Source organism: Bidens hawaiensis, unplaced genomic scaffold (genome assembly GCF_021521415.1).
Source record: "Bidens hawaiensis isolate Kalapana, Puna unplaced genomic scaffold, B.hawaiensis_p1.1 tig00021688_1, whole genome shotgun sequence".
NCBI classification, from domain to species: domain Eukaryota; kingdom Viridiplantae; phylum Streptophyta; class Magnoliopsida; order Asterales; family Asteraceae; genus Bidens; species Bidens hawaiensis.
The window spans coordinates 162,394-184,348 of record NW_027493372.1 but is presented as its reverse complement, the minus strand read 5'-3'; the positions used below and the strand labels follow the sequence as shown (position 1 = coordinate 184,348).

Genomic DNA, 21,955 nt, shown 5'->3' with positions numbered 1-21,955 from the left:
CATTTCACCATTTGAAACCACTTTAAAATCTTCGGAGACAGCTCTACAAATGGAAACACGGTTCCAAATTTAACATGATGTTGACACAATAGCAAATGGAAACTAGAAGCTATATGTGTCCAAACTTTATCATTTAAGTTACTTCGTTATATGTTAATTTGATTTTTAAAATTTCATACATCATATTATTAATATGTTTAAAAAAAGGTTTTTCAACCCGTGTGGCACACGGGTATATAAGCTAGTATTTAAATAAAGGGGAATTTACATATATCCTACTCTTAACTTCATTTATTACATATATATATATATACAACCCTAAAACATAAATTACATATATACCCTCTCTAAAAGCTAAAAATATCAAATTTACCCATTTTTTTATTTTATTCAAATTTAACTGTACAATGACAATTCTGCCCTTTCTCTTTATTAAAATTTACAAATTTAACTATCTCTACATTTGCAGATTACGACGGAGGGATAATCTTTTTGCCGGAGATGAGCACACCTCTTTGTCTGCCATCATTATCACGCCCGCTCAATTAACACCAACCTATCATCGATTGTGTCTGAGTTATCCGGAATCAGGTGTCTTTAGCTTCGCCGGAAAACATCGAGCTTGGAGGCAAAACCCAATGCGCGACCATCGTCGCTGTCAGCTTCTTCAGTCTCGTCCCGCCATCATCACAAGAAATCATGTAATCCCATCCCTGCACTTCATCCGCCGCTGCTGCCAGAGACATGGAAACAACTAGCCGTCTATTTGTCTTCGTCTTTTGGTTTTCGTCATGACGGCCTCATCGGAAAGTGATTGTGGTTGTCTGGTCCATGAACTCTTATAGAACATTTTACTTTTCCCTTGTAGTAAATTGGATTTTTCAACACATCTGAGTACGAATGTTAACCCCAAATCCAAATATGAAAAAAAATAAATAAATCTTCATTGAACTAAAAACCCATTTCTAAGGATTACGAAAACTCATACAGTTTCATATTTAATTGAATGGATGATGAGAAACAAATTCGGATTAGGTTTACACAATATGGCAGGGATACCCTTTTAATCTTTCCAAAGAATATACACAGCTTTATTCTCACCAAATATAACTTATGTTTGGTGAGAATAACGCTGTGTATATTCTTTGGAAAGATTAAAAGGGTATCCCTGCCATATTGTGTAATTTTATAAAAGAGGGGATATATGTAATTTAAGTTTAAATGTTATAAGACATCTTAATAAAGAGATATATGTAAAAACCTCTTAAATAAATAATTAAATATACCAATTAAATAAAATGATTTGATTAAATATAAATTCAGATATAATATTTGAGTAAATATGATATAAGTATATAAATACATTAAATAATTTGAATCGTTAACGAAGTGAAATGATAAAAATATATCTAATATGTTTTAAATACGTTTTTTATATTTTCGTTAATATATATATATATATGTATATATATATATATATATATTATATAGAAAAGAGTTCAAATAAGAATAAGGAGTTTCTTAGGAATGGTAAGAACCAACGAAATTTTGACATTTGGCGTTACAAATGATGATGAAAGAATTCTAGGAAACTATGTCGGTTATTGGTAATTTTAAATCTCAACCATTGATTAGCATGATCCAATGACAATGATTTATTCCTACGAAAACTCTTTTTTTTAAATAACTCTCCCCTATATATATATATATATATATATATATATATTATAATAGATGCATGCAACCTTTCACCTACCTTACCCTCTCTCTCTCTTGAGACGCCGTAGTTTTTATTAGGTTTCACCGCCAGCAACTTCAAACTTCAGTTTTAGGCGAACATCAATTCACTCCGGTTTATTGCAACCCACCCTTGATTTATCTCTGGCTTGCTACCTTCAATTGCAATCAATATGCCATCAATTAAATTAAACCACAGTTATAGTACCTAATCAACCCTTGCCGACGGCATAAAATGGAATTCCACCACTGCTCTCTCAAATGCCTTCTACAAACATAACTATACCTATAAAACAAAAATCACAACGATGATTGATGCAATTCAAGTAACAATGATCATGTGTCACAATGATAAACCAGTGCCAATTATTACTTCGATTCCTACTCTCACTTCAGTAATTAAACCACTAATCACTCTGTTTCCTCTCTCTGATTCAATAATTTTTGTAGCAGATTTTGGAAATCAGTTCGTGTTATCGTTAACATGGCATAGTAAAAACACAAAGGTAGTAGATATGATTCAACTCTTTAAATATTATTTTAATTGGTTCTTTTGGTTTTTTAACTCTTTAATTTTGTGGTTGAAGGTATTCACGAAGTAAGTTGATAATGTCCTGATGCAAAGAGAAGCCGACTTTGCCACCAATTTTAGCATCGATTCCCAATTTTCCATAATCGGATATTTCCCCAGATGAAAGCACAGTCAAGAGAACCCTATAAATTCCATTAGGAGAAAGAAGACATTGGAGTTCTGCACTATTGCATACCAGGTGTTCGTTCAACTTTATGTTCAATTCAATTTGGTTTTGTAGATAACATTTATAGATTCCTTTAAAACGATTTCAAATTTTACTATATCGGTTGTCTTATCTATCTGGTATTATTCTCTAGAGAGTGAAACCTTTTGTTGAATATTGTCTGTCTTTGTAATCGTGCGTGACGATTTGATTTGGCATTTTGTATCTATGTATGACTAATTCATTCGTTACACTTTTAAAAAGTGTTCATGTTTAATGCATTGTTTTTGGTAAATGCACTTCAGATTCAGCATGCTACTCTTAAAGTAGTAGTTTTAATGTCAATTTATCTTATATATGTATTCAGGTATTGTTACCACTGCTTTGTATATGTATAAATTCATGTTATAACTGACCAAATATCAACTTTTCTGTTACATCTTATAACTAACCGTTTTTGTTTATATATGCTATAGCCATAAGCCCATAAGCAGGCCTTCGTGATTGAAAATGGAGACTTTTGCAAAACCGGAAAATGCTTTGAAATGAGCAAAAGGTAAGTGACGTGGCATTTACCTTTTTGTTTCTTTTTGGCCTTAAAGTTTCTTTAGACTCAACAATGTGATGGCTGCAAAAGTGTCTTTAGCGGAAGGTAAGCGGTCTGCAAGTATTCCCAATATTTGTTATTATTAAACAAAATATTATGGGAAGTATTTAGTGAGGCTAATGTCGATTACCTCGGTACCTGCAGTAGAAGGTTTGAAGCCACTGGTTGGTAGTGAGTTAGAGGAAGTCGAAGTATGCTTTCTTCTTAGCCCATGGTTTGCAGTGAGTTATAGGTGGCCCTTTCTTCATACTGCTTTTAATTATGTGGAACAGGTTCAAACTCAGCAATAAGTATATGCATAGTTTCAATAGGAGCTACTTATGTTGTATTGTTTACAGGTCGATCGAGATGTTATCATGCTTTTATATTTGTATTTGAAAAATTATTCAAACTTGTAATAAATTTGAAGTGCTCTATCACAACGTGTGCATAATAAATCTTTCAATTAGTTTTACTACAAACAAAGTTTATTATATTTATTTTAGTTAATGTATCATCAATATTAGGTTATATACTAAATAACAAACAAATATATATAACTAATCTGGTTCTTGAATTGAACCAATCTAACAGGTCTTATGGATATATCAAGTAATTCATACCTCATCGCAAGCACCCTCACACGAACCCGCCACAAAGCGCGGGCTCTTTCACTAGTGTGTGTGTGTGTGTGTATGTATATATATATGACGAGTTTGTGAAGACACTCAATGACGAGAAAACGTGAATTAAAAGTGTCGGTTTAATAAAATAATGTTTAATTTATATTTAATATTAATTATATTGGTTTTTTAATAACTAAAACATAGCAAATCCAATTTATTGGCTCCACGCCCCAGCCGGCACACCATGTTTAAAATACATGCACCAGCCATCTGCGCTGGTGCCTAACTCAGATAATAAAAGAGAAACCAGTACCCAGTTCATCCATAACCCAAATAAACACTAACAATTACTATCGATCCACCCGTTAATTGTTTATTTAATTAATGTTAGGGCTAAGGTAGAACTGATCAAGACGATCAAATTACATATTCCAATTACCTGAGAAGATGATCAGATGATGGTTAAGTGGAACGAGATAGGTTTGGCAGTAGCGTAAATCAAAACCAGTGCAAGCATTCTACGATAATGCAATTAACCATGGGGGTTTGATTCGAGAGATATAGGGATGTGCAGACAAGAATAATTAGATTATTATGAGTCCTAAACATATATCGATAACCTATTAAATATGGTTTGGTTAAAAAAACTAATATGTATCAATTAGATTTTGATTTCCTAATTCACATCGTCGGTGAGGCCGAAATAGGCAAGAGGAATCATAAGCACACATCAATTTCACTATTAGGACGAGAATAAAGCTTTAATAAAAGAAAATGGATACAGGTATACGGGTATGAACATGGATACGGGTTTAGGTTAAGGGTTCGGATAATAGGATTGGCAGATTTTGCATTTAGGTCCATGTACTTTAAGTATGGAGACATAAAGGGTTTAAACTAGAGTTTAGGGGGGTATTTTGCTTATAAATCAATGTTATAAGAATAATAATAGATTATATATTTAAATAATATAATAAATATAAAAGAAAAGATATAATATAATATAATAATTTAAATACCTTATTGATTAAAATTACCCGGAAACAAAAGCGGGTCAAGTATTAGACATTAATAAGTTAAACGAAAAACCCGATTTGTTACAGTATGTAAAATCCTATTTTTGATAATAAATAAAAGGAAATGTGTTTGTTTAAAAGTGTGTTAATATTTAATTAAGTTATATAAAATAATAGAGTGTGGGCTTGATTAATAAAAGAATGGAATAAGGGATGGTGATGGGCCTTAGGTCCATGGGCTTAAGAGAGTATAAATACTCCTTAAACCTCCATAAAACCCTAAAATCTCTTGTTGGTGCATAATGTCAGTAGTTCAGTATCTAGTGTTTTGTATGTATCTGTAATCGTGTTAGATTGGTTGTTTTGGTTTTAGATATGGTGTCACACAAGTTCGCCTGATGTAAGCGAACTTGTAGACAAGCGAAGTTAAGACAACTTCGCCTAACATGTTAGGTGAAGTTGTCGAGGATTATATAACCTCAGCTTCGGCTTGTTTTGTTTAAGTTTTTCCAGAACGTGTTTTTGTGATTGGTGATATCATGTGTTGAAGTGTTGCAACACAACGTGTTTATTAGTATTGTAACGCGTGTTTGTGTATCGTCTCAACGTATTATATATCTTACGCTCGTATCGTATTACGTGGGGATTTCGCACCCTCGTGTTACGAGATACTCCTGTGTAGATCCGGCTGGGAACCTACAATTGGTATCAGAGTGTTTGCTCGTGATTGTGTGGTTCGGGATTATCACACGGGTGTTAAGATCGTTCCGTTTGACTATTCGCGGAACGAGTTTACGTTGAAATACCTAGTTTTTGTGTCTTACCCATCTCCCACCATCAAATATAACCCATTACGCCCTCGCATACCTCACAATACGTCCAATTAAAACATGCAAAAACCTTGTGTTCATCAGGCGAAGTTTCCGTCACTGTTTGTAGGGTTTAAGCGAAGTTATAGAGAAGGCGAAGTTAAGAGCAGGCGAAGTTGTAAGCAGCGAAGTTAGGAGTTTTAAGCTAAGTTATCAAGCGAAGTTGAGTATAAGCGAAGTTGAGTACAAGCGTAGTTAGGATCAGGCAAAGTTAACAAGCGAAGTTGTCACAACTTCGCTGTCTGGTCACTGTTTAAATATTAAATACTTTCTTGTTATTTCGAGTCGTGTTTCTTTCAACTATGACTTCAATAAACATTACAGAACTGGTAAAAATGGAGGTTGAAGCCGGTTCAGCTACTAAGGCTCCAAAAATGCTTAAGGGTACCGATTTCGTTGCATGGAAAGATCGGTTTGAACAGTACGTGAAGTATCAAGATGCTAAGATGTGGGTTTGCATTCAAGATGGATACATTCCACCAACATCCTTGTTTGAAGGTCGTGATCAAATTAAGAAGTACAGTAAGATGGAAGAGGAGGAAAAGAAAATGTATGAGGCAGAGAGTAAAGCTCATGCAGCAATAACAATGGCTCTTCCACAAGAGATTCTTCATACCTTCAAGAAGTACAAAACTGCTAGAGAGCTATGGGAAGCACTAGAAAATCGATATGAAGGAAATGTGGGGATACGTGCTTCCAAGACAAAGCTACTAAAAACCCAATTCTCTGTATTCAAGTATTTGAAAAATGAATCACTTGACGATATCATCACAAGATATTATCACCTGATGACCGAACTTAGTAATTACTCCATTGAATACAAAGAAGAAGAGATAGTGGAGAAACTTCTTGATGCTCTTCCACCGAAATGGGAAATGTACACGGTTTTGATGAGTGAGGATAAAGACTTTGCCAATATTGATTTGGAAACAACAGTCAATAAGTTACGAAATTTTGAACTTAACATGGTTCGGAAGGAGACACCAACTGATCAGGTTCAGGATCTGGGAATGTATGGTGCGAAAGTCACTCCAAGCTCAAGTTCAAAATCAGAATCCTCTGCCTACTACTCAAAGGGAGAATCAAACTCAACCTCAACTCGAGATGGTCATGTGATTCTCAATATGGATGGCGATGTATGTTTCATAGTTGGAGGTAGTAATCCTTCAAAACCTCAAGCCACAATTGGAAATTTCTCGTCAAATGTTCCGAGCTACAACTACTCACAGATGCCCATGAGTGTTAAATCAGCTGAACAACAGTTTGCTCTCTATGCATCCTTTATTGCATCTTATGAGAACTACATCAAAGGTAAAATAGTCGACCCTGCAACTTTGGATGAATACTATGATCAGATTGATGCTGATGATTTGGAAGAGATGGACCTGCAGTGGCAGATGGCTATGATAGTAAGAAGGGTAAAGAGATTCATGAAGAAAACGGGTAGAAAGTTCGTTGGAGAAAGACCAGGGTTTGATAAATCAAAGGTTCGATGTTACAACTGTCAACAGAATGGTTACTTTGCTAAGGAATGTACAAATGAGAGAGTCGAACGAAGTCAGAACAGGCCTGCACAACAGAATGGGAAAGGTAGTGAAAATAGGGCTATGGTATCTAGACAGAATGGTGGATACAACTGGAATATACAAGTTGAGGAAGTGTTCGAACAGGCTAACTTGGTAAACATCGAAACGGGAGGAAGTGAGAGGGAGACGGGAGAAAATCAAGCATATATGGCAGAAGTGAACGATCAGCTCTCTGAGGTAAGTTCTGAACCTCATTGTATACAATGTGAAAATCTATCTGAACAATTGAAAACAGTAACTGATCAGTTTATTAGTTTGGATGCACAATTTAAAACGTTAAAAGAAGATCATCACTACACTAAAACTAGAGAAAACAGTTACTCGGTAAAAATAAAAGCTAGTGAAAAGGATATCAGAAGTCTTAAAGCCAGTCTAGCTGATAAAATACAAGTAATTGATCTTAGTTATGAAGTGTTAGAAGAAAAAACCAAACTAATTGCTGAAAAAGATAAACAGATATTACCAGGTAAAAGTGGTGGAACTAAACAGAAAAATTGAACAATTTAGAAATTCTTCAGCAATGCTTGATCACATCATAAGTGTTCAACGTTCCCCAGTTAACAAAGGGGGAATTGGATTTTCTTAAGTTCCACCACCGTATAACAATAACTATACTTATAATCCTAGTAATCAGAAATCTCCTGATGTTGAGATTAGTCAGACAGTTCCAGTCAAAATTTCGACTAAAGAACCTGAAGCTAGTAAGAGCGAAACGAGTAAGCCAATTTCTAATGTTGAGATTTCTGTTCCTAGCTCAGTCTCATCAAATTCGGACAAGTCATCCGAATCGAGTGAGATAAAAGAAGAGGTAGTGTTACTGAAACGTGGGGAGGAATATAAGCCAAATGAAAAGAATTCTTCCCTAAATCCGTTTGTCCCACCATATGTTAGACAAACGGGTAGTAATACAACCTCGACATCTGCAACAACTGTTCAAACGAAAGTTGAAAACAGAAGTTGTTTCAGATGCAATCAAGTAGGACACCTAATTGCTGATTGTCCTCTAAACCAGAGAAAATTTAGAGGTATGAGGCCTCTAAAAACTAAGAATAAAATGAATAGTAATTATTATACTGGTAAGAATGCTAACTCACCAAATTTCAGACAATGGACTAATCCAAGATTTCAAAGAAATCAGTCTCATTTTTCCCCGGTTAACAAAAATTATAATTCAGTCAATTCACTAAGGTTTGGAAGGCCTCATAGTCAATCCTCGAGAAGGTTTCCTTTCAAAACTTACAGAAATCATCCTCAAACTGACTTTGGACAACCAAAGTACTGGATGCCGTTCAACAGATTTAATCAACCCAAGACCAGTAGGTCTTGGGTCCCCAGATTTTAATCCTTTTCTTTAATTGTGCAGGAACAGTCGAACCGTGCTGTAAACAATCTATGGGTTGTTGATGGTGGCTGTTCCCGGCACATGACTGGTAACAAGAATTTGTTACGTGACTGGAAATCTGTTCAAGGGGGAAGAGTTAGTTTTGCTGGAGAGAGTGGAGGTAGAATTAGTGGAATAGGAACGATAACAAATGGAAAAATGAAGTTAGAGAAGGTAAATTTTGTAGAAGAGTTGAAGCATAACCTGTTGAGTGTGTCTCAGATCTGTGACAAAGAATACACGGTACATTTTACTAAAAACGAGTCAATCGTCCTTTATCCTGGTTTCAAGATACCAGAGGCATGGGTGGTGATGAGAGCTTCAAGAGAAAAGAACACGTATGTAATGGATATGAGGTCAACTGAGATGACAACCGAAGAATCATGTCTTCTGTCAAAAGCAACTGAGTCTGAGTCAGAGTTATGGCATCGAAGAATGGGGCATATACATCTTCGCAAAATGAATTACATTGTCAAGAATGGGCTGGTGCTTGGTGTTCCCTTGAAGAATTTTAACTTTGAAGATCAATGCTTGTCGTGCAAGAAGGGAAAGCAACACAAGAAACCTCATCACTCCAAGAAGGTTAACTCAATCGTCAGTACCCTAGACCTACTTCACATGGATCTCTTTGGTCCCGTGAATGTAAAGAGTCTAGGTGGAACGTCATACTTCTTGGTAGTAACCGATGATTACTCTCGATACTCTTGGGTATACTTTCTGAAGGCAAAAGATGAGACAGTTCAGTTGGTAATTAACTTGATTGCCAAGGTTGAAAATATTGTTGGGCGAAAGGTTAAGTACATCAGGAGTGATAATGGTACAGAGTTCAAGAACTACCAGATGGAGATGTCAAGCAGGCAACCAGACAGGTGAATTAATTTAACCAAACAGGCATACAGCTCAATAATTTAAGCTCACAGGCTAGTAGCTCAATTATTTTTATTTTATTTTCGATCAACCGTATTATTTGTTATATCTTTGTTACATCGATGATTATTATGATTGGCTAAACTTTTATACTGCCTGGGTTTGGATGAATACTTTTTAAACTTGTTTTATTATTGGTCTTGGATTATTATTGATTGGTTCATGTTTTGGTAAAGTTTTTATTTTATTTGGTTGTGATGCATATGCGTATTTGGTATTAATTTATTATCAGTTTTTGTTCCATATGCGTCTTTGTGAATGTCTTTCATGTATGGATGCATATTAGGTTACTTACTGCATGTTTATAACTAGTTTATGGTTTATAGTCGACTTATACCATAGGAACGGTAATTGAGAGATTAGGGATACCTTATATTCTGCCATTAGTGTGACTGGGAGGTAATTAAGTGTCGTCTGTTTTGGTCTATTGTGTGTTTGGGTAGTGATTGCAAAGGAGTGAGTTACCCTAGATTCCTTTAGATTGTTACAGATCCGAATTATAACTGAATTCAATGAAGATACTCCTTTACGCCTTAGGGTGTTTTATGATTAGAGAGACCGTGAGGTGATTTAATCTTTGGGTACCTTAGCATAGTTAGGTAAGGTGAGACCGGGAGGTGATCCAAACCATTAACCGTTGAGCTTACATGATATTTAGGGTTCTTAGGTATTGTTGGTGTGACCGGGAGGTGATCTAGCTTACTTTAGTTATTCCTTAAATTTCATATTTTTAGAATACGGTACCAATCATTAATCCATTACCGAGAGTTTACGAGTTGACTAGTAAGATTCCTTGCCTTGGTAGTTGTTTCCCCTATTTGAGTTCTAGTTCGATTTGTTCGTGTCTGTTTTAGTTTAAGTATTATTTAGTTTATATTTAATAATTAAAAAAACACAAAACAATTATATCTATTTATTTAAGTTATTAGTCAGAGTCTAGTTTAGGTGTCGCTAGTGTTCTTTGGGTTCGATATCCGAACTTCATTAGTCTTTACTACATTTGATAGGTACACTTGCCTGTTTAGTGGTCTAGCATTAGGATAGTCTAGATTTATAAATTTAAAACTAGAGTGTCTAGGTTAGGTTAAGGTTTTTAATAGACCGTTTCGCACATCACCTCCTCAATAATAGCTAAGTTTGGAACTTGAGCAAATTCAGGCACTTCGAGCAAAGTTTTCACTATCCCGAGCAAATTATATTATGCGAGTAAGGTTATTTTCTTGAAGTTTTCTAAGTGTCAAGCTTCGAGCAAGCTACACTTCGTCAAGCAATGTTGTTATTCTATCGAGTACAGTTTTCACACAAGCAAACACTAGATTGTCTGAGCATAAACCAAGTTTACAAGCAAGCTTGGTGGGTCGAGCAAAGATAAAATAAATGAGGATCTAAAGTTTTCATGTGAGAAGTAAGTGGATTTATTCTAAGTATTTCTCCAAGCAAAGTTCAATCTCGAGCAAGTTATAGTACCAGAGTATACTTTGCTTGCTCCAATAACCCTTAGTGAAGATTGAGAGATCAAGAAGAACAAGTTAAACAGAAGACAGTTTCACGTTATAGTTTGTTTTGCAATTACCATTAACAAAAGTAAAAGCCAGTCTCCCACAAGATTGAGATATACTTGAGAGACCTGGTTTTTACACATGGTCAACTGTATGTAGCTGGATCAAGAGTGAAGAGTAAATACGGTGTTAAAATGCTTATTTTAGACAACAAGGTATAGCTACAAACAAAACAACATATATGTTTTATAAGAAAACTTTTAATATTTTATGAACTTTATGTTTTTAAGTTTTCAGTTATATTTGTAAGCATCGTACTATAAAACTTACTTTTTCGTAAATTTATGTTTTTAATAGCTTTGTTTCCATATGAATATGAATTGCAATTATAAATTATATTGCCATCTCAAAAAGCATATTCAAAAATATGTTTTCCTTTCAAATTGTATATGTGTATACTTCAAAATTTCTATATTTTCACCTGTGTCGTACACGGGTCAATAACCTAATTCTAGAATATTAAATTAAAAATGCAATTTCATTAACCGACACCCACTTAACTACCAAATTATGTCCATCCACTCTCCCTTTTTTCATCCTCTCTTATTACATCCTACATCACCTTCACCATCCGCCAACCACCATCAACGCCACCTATCACCACCACCCAAACAACACAAATTAGTGTATCATTTCGTTCCAACATACTAACCAAACATTAGCTGAAACGATAATGGTCTATTTCATTCATTTCTTCATCTAATTACTTCATTCATTTGATTCTATCGTCAATTCTATAACCTCGTACAAATAGACTTTTATGTTCCCTCGTCTATATTATAATCATCATTGTGAGCATAATCAAGTCGAAATCAAAGTAAACCAATAAGAATTATTCTATGGGATTTCCACTTCACATAAACAAATAAACCATCAAACAAAATGGAAAACCTTAACTTTCATTTTGTTTATTTATTTTTCCACATATGAACAAACTCAATTTACTAGTTAGTTACAACTTTGATAAAACAAACATGATAAGAAACCCAACCAAACCAAGGCAAAGAAAAAACAAAAAGTAAAACACCAAAGCCCTAGCTAGTTAGTGTCTTCATCCTCAAGAGAGGCAGCCATACCATCATCCTTCACAATCTCCACACACACTCACATACATTGATTATTATTATGGCCACACACAACCACCTCCTTCATTTCACCACGGTAACCTCATCTTCTTCCACCGGCTGTTCGCTTTCACCTTTCTTCCTTAAAATTAAAACCTCCGACACACCTAGGACTCGCCGACACCGCCGTTCCGCTGTATGTTGTAGTTTCTCCTCCTTGGAGTCCGCTAAGATTAAGGTTGTCGGTGTCGGTGGCGGCGGTAACAATGCTGTTAACCGCATGATTGGTAGCGGCTTGCAGGTTTGTAGCTTTATCCATTTGCTCACAATTCTCTGTTTTTACATAAAAATCTGTTTACTTAGTATTGGAATATAGTATTTAGGGTTTTGGTGTCGAGTCACTGGCCCTGTTTATCTCATCTTTTATGGTTTTATTTATTTTTATCTTTATTTTTGAGTGTGCATGCTGACTGCTGTCGGTTATTGGTATATAGTTTAGGGTTTTAGTGTCGGGTCGGTTGGCAATTCGTGTCTTAACAGGTTGATAATGACTCGTTTAACTACTTTATTATATGATAGAATCTAGCCTACTAAATTCAATTATTTAAGAAAATAAAAAGATCACATACCTCACATTTTTTATTAGCAGGACTTATCGTGTCTTAAACATGTACCCAATTTCCAGCCCTAGGTCATTGTCTCAGTTTATCTCTATATATTGTAAATCTATTGAATTGCGTATTTTTCAGTGTAACTGCGCATTGGAATATAGTGTTTAGAGATTTAGGGGGTATTTGGGATTTCTTATTTTACCTCTTAATATCTTATTTAAGGCATAAGGTATAAGTTACAAAGTTGCAACTTATACCTTATACACTCACAAAACCTAACTCTCAAACACCTTATAACTTATAACCCATAAGTTATAAGCTATAAGGAGCTAAAAAAAGGAATCCCAAACACCCCCTTAGTGTTGAGTCTACGTGCCTGATTTATCTCTGTCTCTGTATATTGGAAATCTATTGAATTGATGTTAACTTTCTTTTATTTTTGAGTGTTGCCTTGACTGCGTATTGGATTATAGTATTTAGGGATTTAGTGTTTACTCTACATGCCTGGTTTATCTCTATGTATTCTAAATCTATTGAATTGATGTTTTATGTTTCTTTTATTTGTGAGTGTATGCTCTATGTGTGTATTGGAATATTGTAGTTAGGGATTTTGTGCTTGGTATATTTCTATATAGGAAAATTGGATTTTAATAATCCCAACTTAATGCAGTTGGCCGATAATAATCCCAACTTTGAAAATAGCTGTCACTGATCCCAACTTTCACACTATTTGTTTTCATTGGACCTCTGTTAAAAAAAACTTAATGACGTTAAGTTTTTTCCAAATTTCAAGCTGATATTTTAGGGCTTTTGATCGGAATGAGGATACGAGTCGATTGATGTAAAACTTACCATCAAACGGTGGTCCAAACGACTAAAGGATGCTTCAATTCCGATGTTTAAACTTTTAATTAACAAAAATCAAACTGTTTAAAGCACCATTTCGAGTTAAGTTTTACATCAGTCGATTCATATTCTCATTCTGATCAAAAGCCCTAAAATATCAATCTGAAATTTGGAAAAAACTTAACGTCGTTAAATTTTTTTTAACGGAGGTCCAGTGAAAACAAATAGTGTGAAAGTTGGGACCAGTGACAGCTATTTTTAAAGTTGGGATTATTATCGGCCAACTGCACTAAGTTGGGATTATTAAAATCCAATTTTCCTTCTATATATTGTAATCTACTGAATTGATGTTTTATGTTTCTTCTTATGTTTTAGTGTCTTCTCTGACTGTCTATTGGAATATAGTATTTAGCATAGTTGTTAATAGTGAGAATAGCACGCTATAGCGCACTTCATATAGAAACAGTACTTTCCCTCTATCTGATGTATAGCACCTCAACAGCGTGATATAGCGATAATTAGGGATTTTTTAAAACATCAAAAACTGAAATTTTAGGCACTAAAATCGATTAAACAGCAGCAAACTCAACCAGTTTCACCGTAAAAACTTAATTTTGTGAAGGAAACCCCTTGTTTTTATTTTTTTTTTCTAATACCTTCTCGCTAAACATCAAATAGTGCTCACTATTTCATCGCTATCGCTACTTGGCGACATAGCGTATAGGTAGGTTGCGGCTGTTGACCGCTTTTCATTATTGACAACTATGGTATTTAGGGATTTAGTGTCTAGTCTACGTCTTGGTTAATATGTATATATTGTAACTCTATTGAATGGAATGAAATCTAGTTAGTCTTTTGATAATTTTACGATTAACTAGTATTCATATTAACTGTTCACGAAATGTTACTAAATTTAATTATTTTAAACAAATGTGTGATTCAATTAACCGCAGGGCGTTGATTTTTACGCAATTAACACGGATTCGCAAGCGCTTGTGCAATCTGTTGCACAAAATCCGATTCAAATTGGGGAACTTTTGACACGTGGATTAGGTCTGGTTCAATTTGAGTTATGTTCTTAAGTTGATTTAATTTTTATGGCTGGTCGAGATTGATGTTAGTGGATTTGCAGGTACTGGTGGGAATCCGCTTTTGGGAGAACAGGCTGCGGAGGAGTCGAAGGAAGCGATTGGGAATGCGCTTAAAGGGTCGGATCTTGTGTTCATAACAGCGGGTATGGGTGGTGGGACGGGGTCCGGTGCTGCTCCTGTTGTAGCTCAGATAGCGAAAGAAGCAGGGTATTTAACTGTTGGTGTTGTGACCTACCCATTCAGCTTTGAAGGTCGCAAAAGATCAGTTCAGGCAGGTGGCTGTATATGTTTCTTTAGGCGTTTTTTTATGGCATGTTAATGATGGTATAAGTTAAGGTGTAGAACGGCACGAAATTTTCTGGTTTTGGGTTGTAGTTACTAGCCTGTTTGATATGTTTTACCTATATAAATAAGGGTAATGCTATAGGAAAACCTCCTACAATGTCACATCATATGGACCGTATGATGTTATACAAATCATATAACTTTTGCAAACCACATACCTGTCAGCTGTCACATTATAACAGCTCGTATACCATATTATAAAGGCCTTTATTGACAATTTTGCATTTTCTATAAGGGCCATTTGGTCATATGTCTCATATGATATGGCCAAAAATGTGTACAGCAGGTGTAACTTGTCAATGGTATATGCACAGTATGTCAATGGTGTGTGTATAGCCTGACTCATAGTGTAACATGTCGACTTGTAAACCTTTTTAAACCCGTCAACCGGTTTAAAGTTTGAATGCAAATGATTTTATAAGATCAATCCACTAAGTCGTTTAGAACCCTGTTTATGACGATTATTCCAAACTGCCAACCCGTTTAGGTAAATTGGTTTGGGTCGTGCTCAAGTTACTTGATTTTAAGCATTGGTTTTTTTATTGCTACAAATGATTATGTCTTTGCAAACTTTTTCAGGCTTTAGAGGCTATTGAGAAGCTGCAAAAGAATGTCGACACGCTTATCGTCATCCCAAACGACCGTTTACTCGATATTGCTGATGAAAACACGCCTCTTCAGGATGCTTTTCTTCTTGCTGACGATGTACTTCGTCAAGGAGTTCAAGGAATTTCAGATATTATTACTGTAGGTTCTTTGTGCATCCTTTTTAGTTAACACATATATGTTTATGCATATATCACACTTTAATATTATTATGTTTTCTCAATATGCAGATCCCGGGTCTGGTAAATGTGGACTTTGCAGACGTTAAAGCCGTCATGAAAGATTCTGGAACCGCAATGCTTGGTGTCGGGGTTTCTTCTAGCAAAAATCGAGCCGAAGAAGCAGCCGAACAAGCAACTCTTGCTCCTTTGATCGGGTCATCAATCCAATCGGCTACTGGAGTTGTTTATAATATTACTGGCGGGAAAGACATAACCCTTCAAGAAGTCAATAGGGTCTCTCAGGTACACATACGAATGTCAACCGGTCAACAAGTCAACTGTCTTGATTTTTTTAATGTATTGTTAAATATCTGAATCGGGTTTTTTTTTATTTGTTAGGTGGTAACGAGTTTGGCAGATCCATCAGCAAATATTATATTCGGTGCGGTGGTGGATGAGAGGTACAATGGTGAGATTCATGTGACGATTGTTGCAACGGGATTTGCACAGTCGTTTCAGAAATCGCTTCTTGCTGACCCGAAAGGTGCAAAACTTGTTGATAGAAATCAAGAAATAACACAACCTTTGACTTCTTCAAAACCGTTAGCCATGCCTTCTGCTGCTCCATCTCGGTCTAGGAAACTTTTCTTCTGAACAATGTTAAGGTTTTATGTTTTCCTGTTTTTTAATGTTATTTGTTTGGTTTTTATTATTGTTTCAGTATCTTGCATCAAGGATGTGTAGTAGTTTAAGTAACTGTTGAAACTTTTAGCAACCTGTAAATTTAAAGGCTCGGTAACGGCTGTCGTCTGGTATCCGAGCCACGTGAGCTATTAAAATCCCATCATTCCATCAAGTTGATTCAAGTAATTCGTTTGTCAGTTTGTTTAAATCAATTGTAACTCTTGTACAGTATGATATTTAATTTGTGATCTGAAATTAAAAAAATAAGAAAAACATTTTAACTGTGAAAAACGAGCCAACTCGTAGAGCCATGGGTTAACTCGGGCCGCAGGTGAATAGACTGTGTTTCTAGGTTTGTTTGTCACAATTTGCATGTTGAAAAACCATAGTTAAAATCAAATTCATGTCAAAAGAGGTGATGGCTCGACTTGATGTTTTAAAAATGGGCCAACCATTCTCGATTATTGGCAAAGGCTATTCGGTATTTGGTTTGAAACCATTAAACATAAACCGAACTAACTGAATTCAGTTTATGGTTTGGTATTAAACCCATTCCATATTGTTAACCCGTTTATCAGTTCACAAAGTTTGAATGCAATATCTCGAATAACATACAATGATTATTTAAATTTTGTCATTTACCTTAATCCAGTTAGAATTTTAGTCTAATCTTATTTAACACAATCTAATTCAATAACAAATCATGGTAAAAGAAAAGTATTTGGTCGAAACTAAAAAGTGCATCGACTTTGAATTCAGTTTTTGGTTCAATTTGATTTTCGGTTGCAAAATAAAATAAAAAAAACTCCATACTAAATAAACATAATAAAATAACTCGAAAACTGAATCAATAAACACCCGTGACCCAACCACTAGTACTAGGGCTGTCACTTTTACCCGAAACCCAAGAAAACACATACCTGAACCCGAACTAACCCGACCCGAAAAACCCAAACCCGAGAAAAGACTAACCCGAACTCGAACCGAAATAATCCGGGTTGGTTCTCGGATTTGGTTTATAAGTTTCGGGTCAACCCGAATAACCCGAATAAACTTTTAGTTCTGAAATAAAATATGTTTTTAGGTATACTATGCTTAGTATTAGCCTCAAGCGTTATATCTGGTCCTAATCGATTGTTGTCATTACACATATTATAGATCGATTGTTTATTGTTAATTTATGTTTGCCGTTTGTTACTACTAGCAACCGTAATCTAACAACTAAATCACACCTGATTGAAGATGATTATGGTTCGAATTAGTTTTACTCCTTATGGATTGTTTTATCAAATTATGTTGGTTTATTATTTGATTATTTGCTTACGAGCAAAAAATATTATGTTATTTTAATTTTAGCATTGTAGTTTTTTAATTTTTTTTTGTTTTTTGTTTTGTTATCTAGAATACTTGAAACCCGATTAACCCAACCCGAAAAAACCCGAACCCGAAGTACCACAGTTTTCTGTGTTATTCAAAGTTTAAACAGGATTTTGAAACTAAATCAGTTCATTTATTAAGCATGCCACTATTAACTAGCTATATGCACAATATACGTACAGTACCAAAACTAATGTAATAATATTGTGAGAAGCGCTCTTCTCAAAATATAATGTAGTGTCTGGTATGCAGGAATCACGGACGGAGTTGAATGGACCAGTGTAAGGGAATTATAAAAATTGTGTTTGGTTGGTCAATGAATGGAATCATATGTTATACAAAAAATCTCATTCTCTCTAAACACCCCAAAAATCATTTATCCGCTCCCTATTGTGCCTTTCCGTTCCCTTCCCTTCCCTTCTTCACCACCACCGCCGCCCACCATCACAAGTACCACCACCGCGTCCGCAGGCACCACACCAGCCACCACCGCCACAGTTGACTCCACCACCACTAGTCAACCCCCCCCCCCCCCCCACCGGCCACCACTAACTGCGTCCACTACCACCTCGGCCGCCACCGCTATTGGCTCCATCACTATACCCAGAGAGAGAGAGAGAGAGAGTAGGCCCCATTATGAAGTCTAGACGGACGTCTGTAGCTCAAAACTAGTCCAAAGACATCTACAAACCACATCCATGAAATTGAGGTTTGTGACTCCCTCGTCCGCTTAATGTCACATAGATTCAGACCTTGGAATTTGAAGTTTGTTGTGGGTACTCTTAGACAGTGTGTTATGGTTTAACTAGCAAAGGCTAGTTGAAGAGCCATATCAACGTCATTGCACTGCCACGTAGACAATAGGTTTTAACTAGTCCGTTGTTTAACAAATGCGTTATAAGCTAACTAGAGACTCCAACTAGATTTTTTTTTCAAAAAAAAAAAGAGTTATTGGTTGTTAATGGGGGTGAGCCCCACCTTTTGAGCCATTTGGGGCGCCAACAGGATAACTGAAAGAGGGAAAAAGGGGCATGGTGCCAGAAGGTTAATCAAAGCGTACGTTTGGCGCCCCTCCAACGGGTAAAATAGGTAAAATGGCCGGATGGCGCCTCTATGGCTAACCACAACGAACAGCCTAATAGTAAACATTTGCACCTATTGTCCTAACTATAAAGAGTGAGTTATGGACACAATGTTATAAAAACCAGGAATGATACATTGGAAGAATTCGTTGAGTCTTCCAATATCATTAGGTTTATTGTTTCACTCCTATGTCTTTCAAAATGACAAAATAGATCTATGAGATTTCTTTTCTGAATCAGAAAGAGAATGTTTGGTTTCTACCAATAACTAAAAAGTGTAGCATGCTTGAATCTAACTGTGGTTCACGTTGGTGGAGGGAGTGGATCGAAAAAAGAGTGATTCTAGTTGTAAGATATCTAATAAAACCATTGCTAGAATTAATTGTGACATTTTTCAAAGAAAAATATCTCAAATATATAGAGTTTGTCTTTGTATATTATAGCGATGATCCAAAGGTACATGATGTATCGCAAATATTCATTATGATCCACAAGATCTAGTTTCGTTCAAGTAAGGATTCTAGTTAACTGAAAGGATCTTCTAATCAATTCAGAGATCATTTAAATTAAAAAATCAGAATTAAATAAGTAAATTATTAAAGGAAGTAAAACAAGTAAATGATTTGGTAAAGCTATCAAAATATAAATATAAAGTATTTACTTAGAATTCACTTCACCTAGCTAAACATAATAATATATATGTTTTATATGATATGATGTAATCATGTTTACATGTGAAATCAAAATAGGTTAGGTTCTATCAATGTTAATTACCTAATAATATAGGTATTTGAAAAGTTAATATAGAATTAACATAATAACTGCCTTGAATTTTGTCATAGAGAACATGTGACAATTATGTTCGCATGTGTAACGAAAATAGAATAAATTATTGTTAAGATTACCTAATTATACAAATTTTCATATAAAGCTAATTAATAGGTAGTTAAAATATCAACCACCTCAAATCTTTTCATGAACGAACAGTGAAATGAAATTTTCCAATTTGAAAATGTCATACTAGCTAGGAGTTTATGAAACTTTCGATTAATTAATGTCAAAATTGTTATTTTGATTATCATTATGGACACGTGAATTCCACAACGAAAGCAATAGTCTTTCTAAGCATATGCATACATTTGTATATACAAGTTACTGTTAAAGATTTCAAATAAAAATCCTTAAGTATATATGATTCCTAGTCAAGCGCCATTCACACACATATGTACATACATATACTACATATACATATTCTTGAATATACATCTCAAACCATACGGTTTTCCAACATAATATATATGATCAAGATATCCACAAGATAAAACCGTTCAATCCAATAATTAACACAAAACATGCATATTGATTGAAGAAACTCAAAACCATTGTTCACATAATCAACATAATCACCATCAAAATCACATTGTACGTAGGCAACATAATGTTATGGTATTCGTTAAGGTGCCACTCGAATTTCTAAGGCCACCAGAATGTCGTTAGGCCTGAAAAAGTAGATCACTGTTATTTATCCCGAGGGTAGTTTAAGATAAGATAAAAAGGCGTTAAATCTATTATTAATATCCTTTATGTTGTATAATGTGTTTTAATGTCTTTCTGCAAAAATAATGGTGGAGGGACTTTAGCAACTTGTCAAGCAGATGTGGCCTGATTATTGTTGGGTCTATAGTTTTTTTCCCGGATAATAATAATAGCTATATCTTTGTGTGCTGTTTAAATAGCTGTTATGTCTTATTGTGTTTGCTTTTGTGGAAGCTGACACAAGGGGATCATAATACATCACAGTGTTCTTTTGCTTAATAATGCCATGATGCATCTATATGCATGCCAACAATCCTCTCAAGCGAGAATTCTTGTAAAAAGCACAGTAAAAACTGGGCCAAACTCAACCCCCGTTACACCAATTATACGCGGTATTGGAAGTTTTCCAACCACAAGTCTTTGAAGGTGGATGATAATGGATGAAATTGAATTTTCAAACAACTTAACTCACAAAAGGATGGCTTTTTTACATGGAATCATGAGCCAAAGCTAAGAAACTAATAATGCTGCCTAGTTGTGATGTATACACAAGAGGATTGGACCTTATACTTTTTGGGTTGGTTTGGTTACATTCTGATGATTATTGGATAACTTTCCTCCAAAACATGTTTTTTGGGTTGGCCTTACAATGATCATGTTCTGCCCCCATTTGCTCTTTTGCTTTCAAACTGTTTTTGAGTCTTTGACCCTTTTCTTCAAAATCAATATCATGTACAGTATACATACCCTGGTGACATTAACTTTATTGACGTTATTATTATTATCATCACCATGGGATGCATCCACATGTCACATGGATATTATAAAAGTAGATTACCTATCCTATAAACCATATAAAATTAGTATCCAACAGATATATAACATAGCATGTAGATATACATGAAGATATGGAGTAGAAGAACAGCAAATCATGATTTCTTTCATTTTCATCAATCATGTGTGTGTAATTCCCATGCACAAACCCTGAATTCCATGAATTAAGTTGCTTAGATCATAAGTTGCTAAGTGTTTCTAAGGCTATGTGTTATGAATCACTCGCCATCATTCTCGATCATTCGTCACATCATCAGCGTCACATCATTTTTTCCTCTATCATTCAACCTCACAATTCAACCTATGTTATACCTCATTCTCCACCATTCTAATTATTTATATTATTTAATAACAAAAAGAAATGACAAAGAAAAGGAAAAAAAGAAAAAAGTTGATTGGGTAGTGAGTCACGTGCTCTAGTTAATTGGAACTCCGTCACTAGTGGTCTGGGGTTAGGGGGCGTAGTATTCCCATGACACCATTGGTGCCACCTCAGCACCACTAGTGATGCTCAATGAACCATACCCCTCAACATTTTGTTCTTCGGTAGTAATTAATAGATAGTTTGAACAAGGTGTTAACAAGTATTAAAAAGAGACATGTTTACTGATTCAGTGTAGGGTTGGTTTGTAATATAAGTGTCATACATCCCTTAGATTTTAATGGGTATTGATGACTGCCAGTCTGCCATTAA

General features: G+C 35.1%; 1 protein-coding gene across 1 annotated transcript; it reads left to right on the top strand.

Moving 5' to 3' along the window:
* The first annotated feature begins 12,033 nt into the window (after window positions 1-12,033).
* Window positions 12,034-16,595, top strand: LOC143564007 (cell division protein FtsZ homolog 1, chloroplastic-like). Its single transcript, XM_077051409.1, has 6 exons — window positions 12,034-12,389; window positions 14,499-14,598; window positions 14,678-14,907; window positions 15,561-15,728; window positions 15,818-16,051; window positions 16,148-16,595. Exons 1-6 carry the CDS (start codon window positions 12,150-12,152, stop codon window positions 16,400-16,402), a joined length of 1,227 nt encoding a protein of 408 aa, XP_076907524.1. The 5' UTR covers window positions 12,034-12,149; the 3' UTR covers window positions 16,403-16,595.
* Window positions 16,596-21,955: the final 5,360 nt, after the last annotated feature.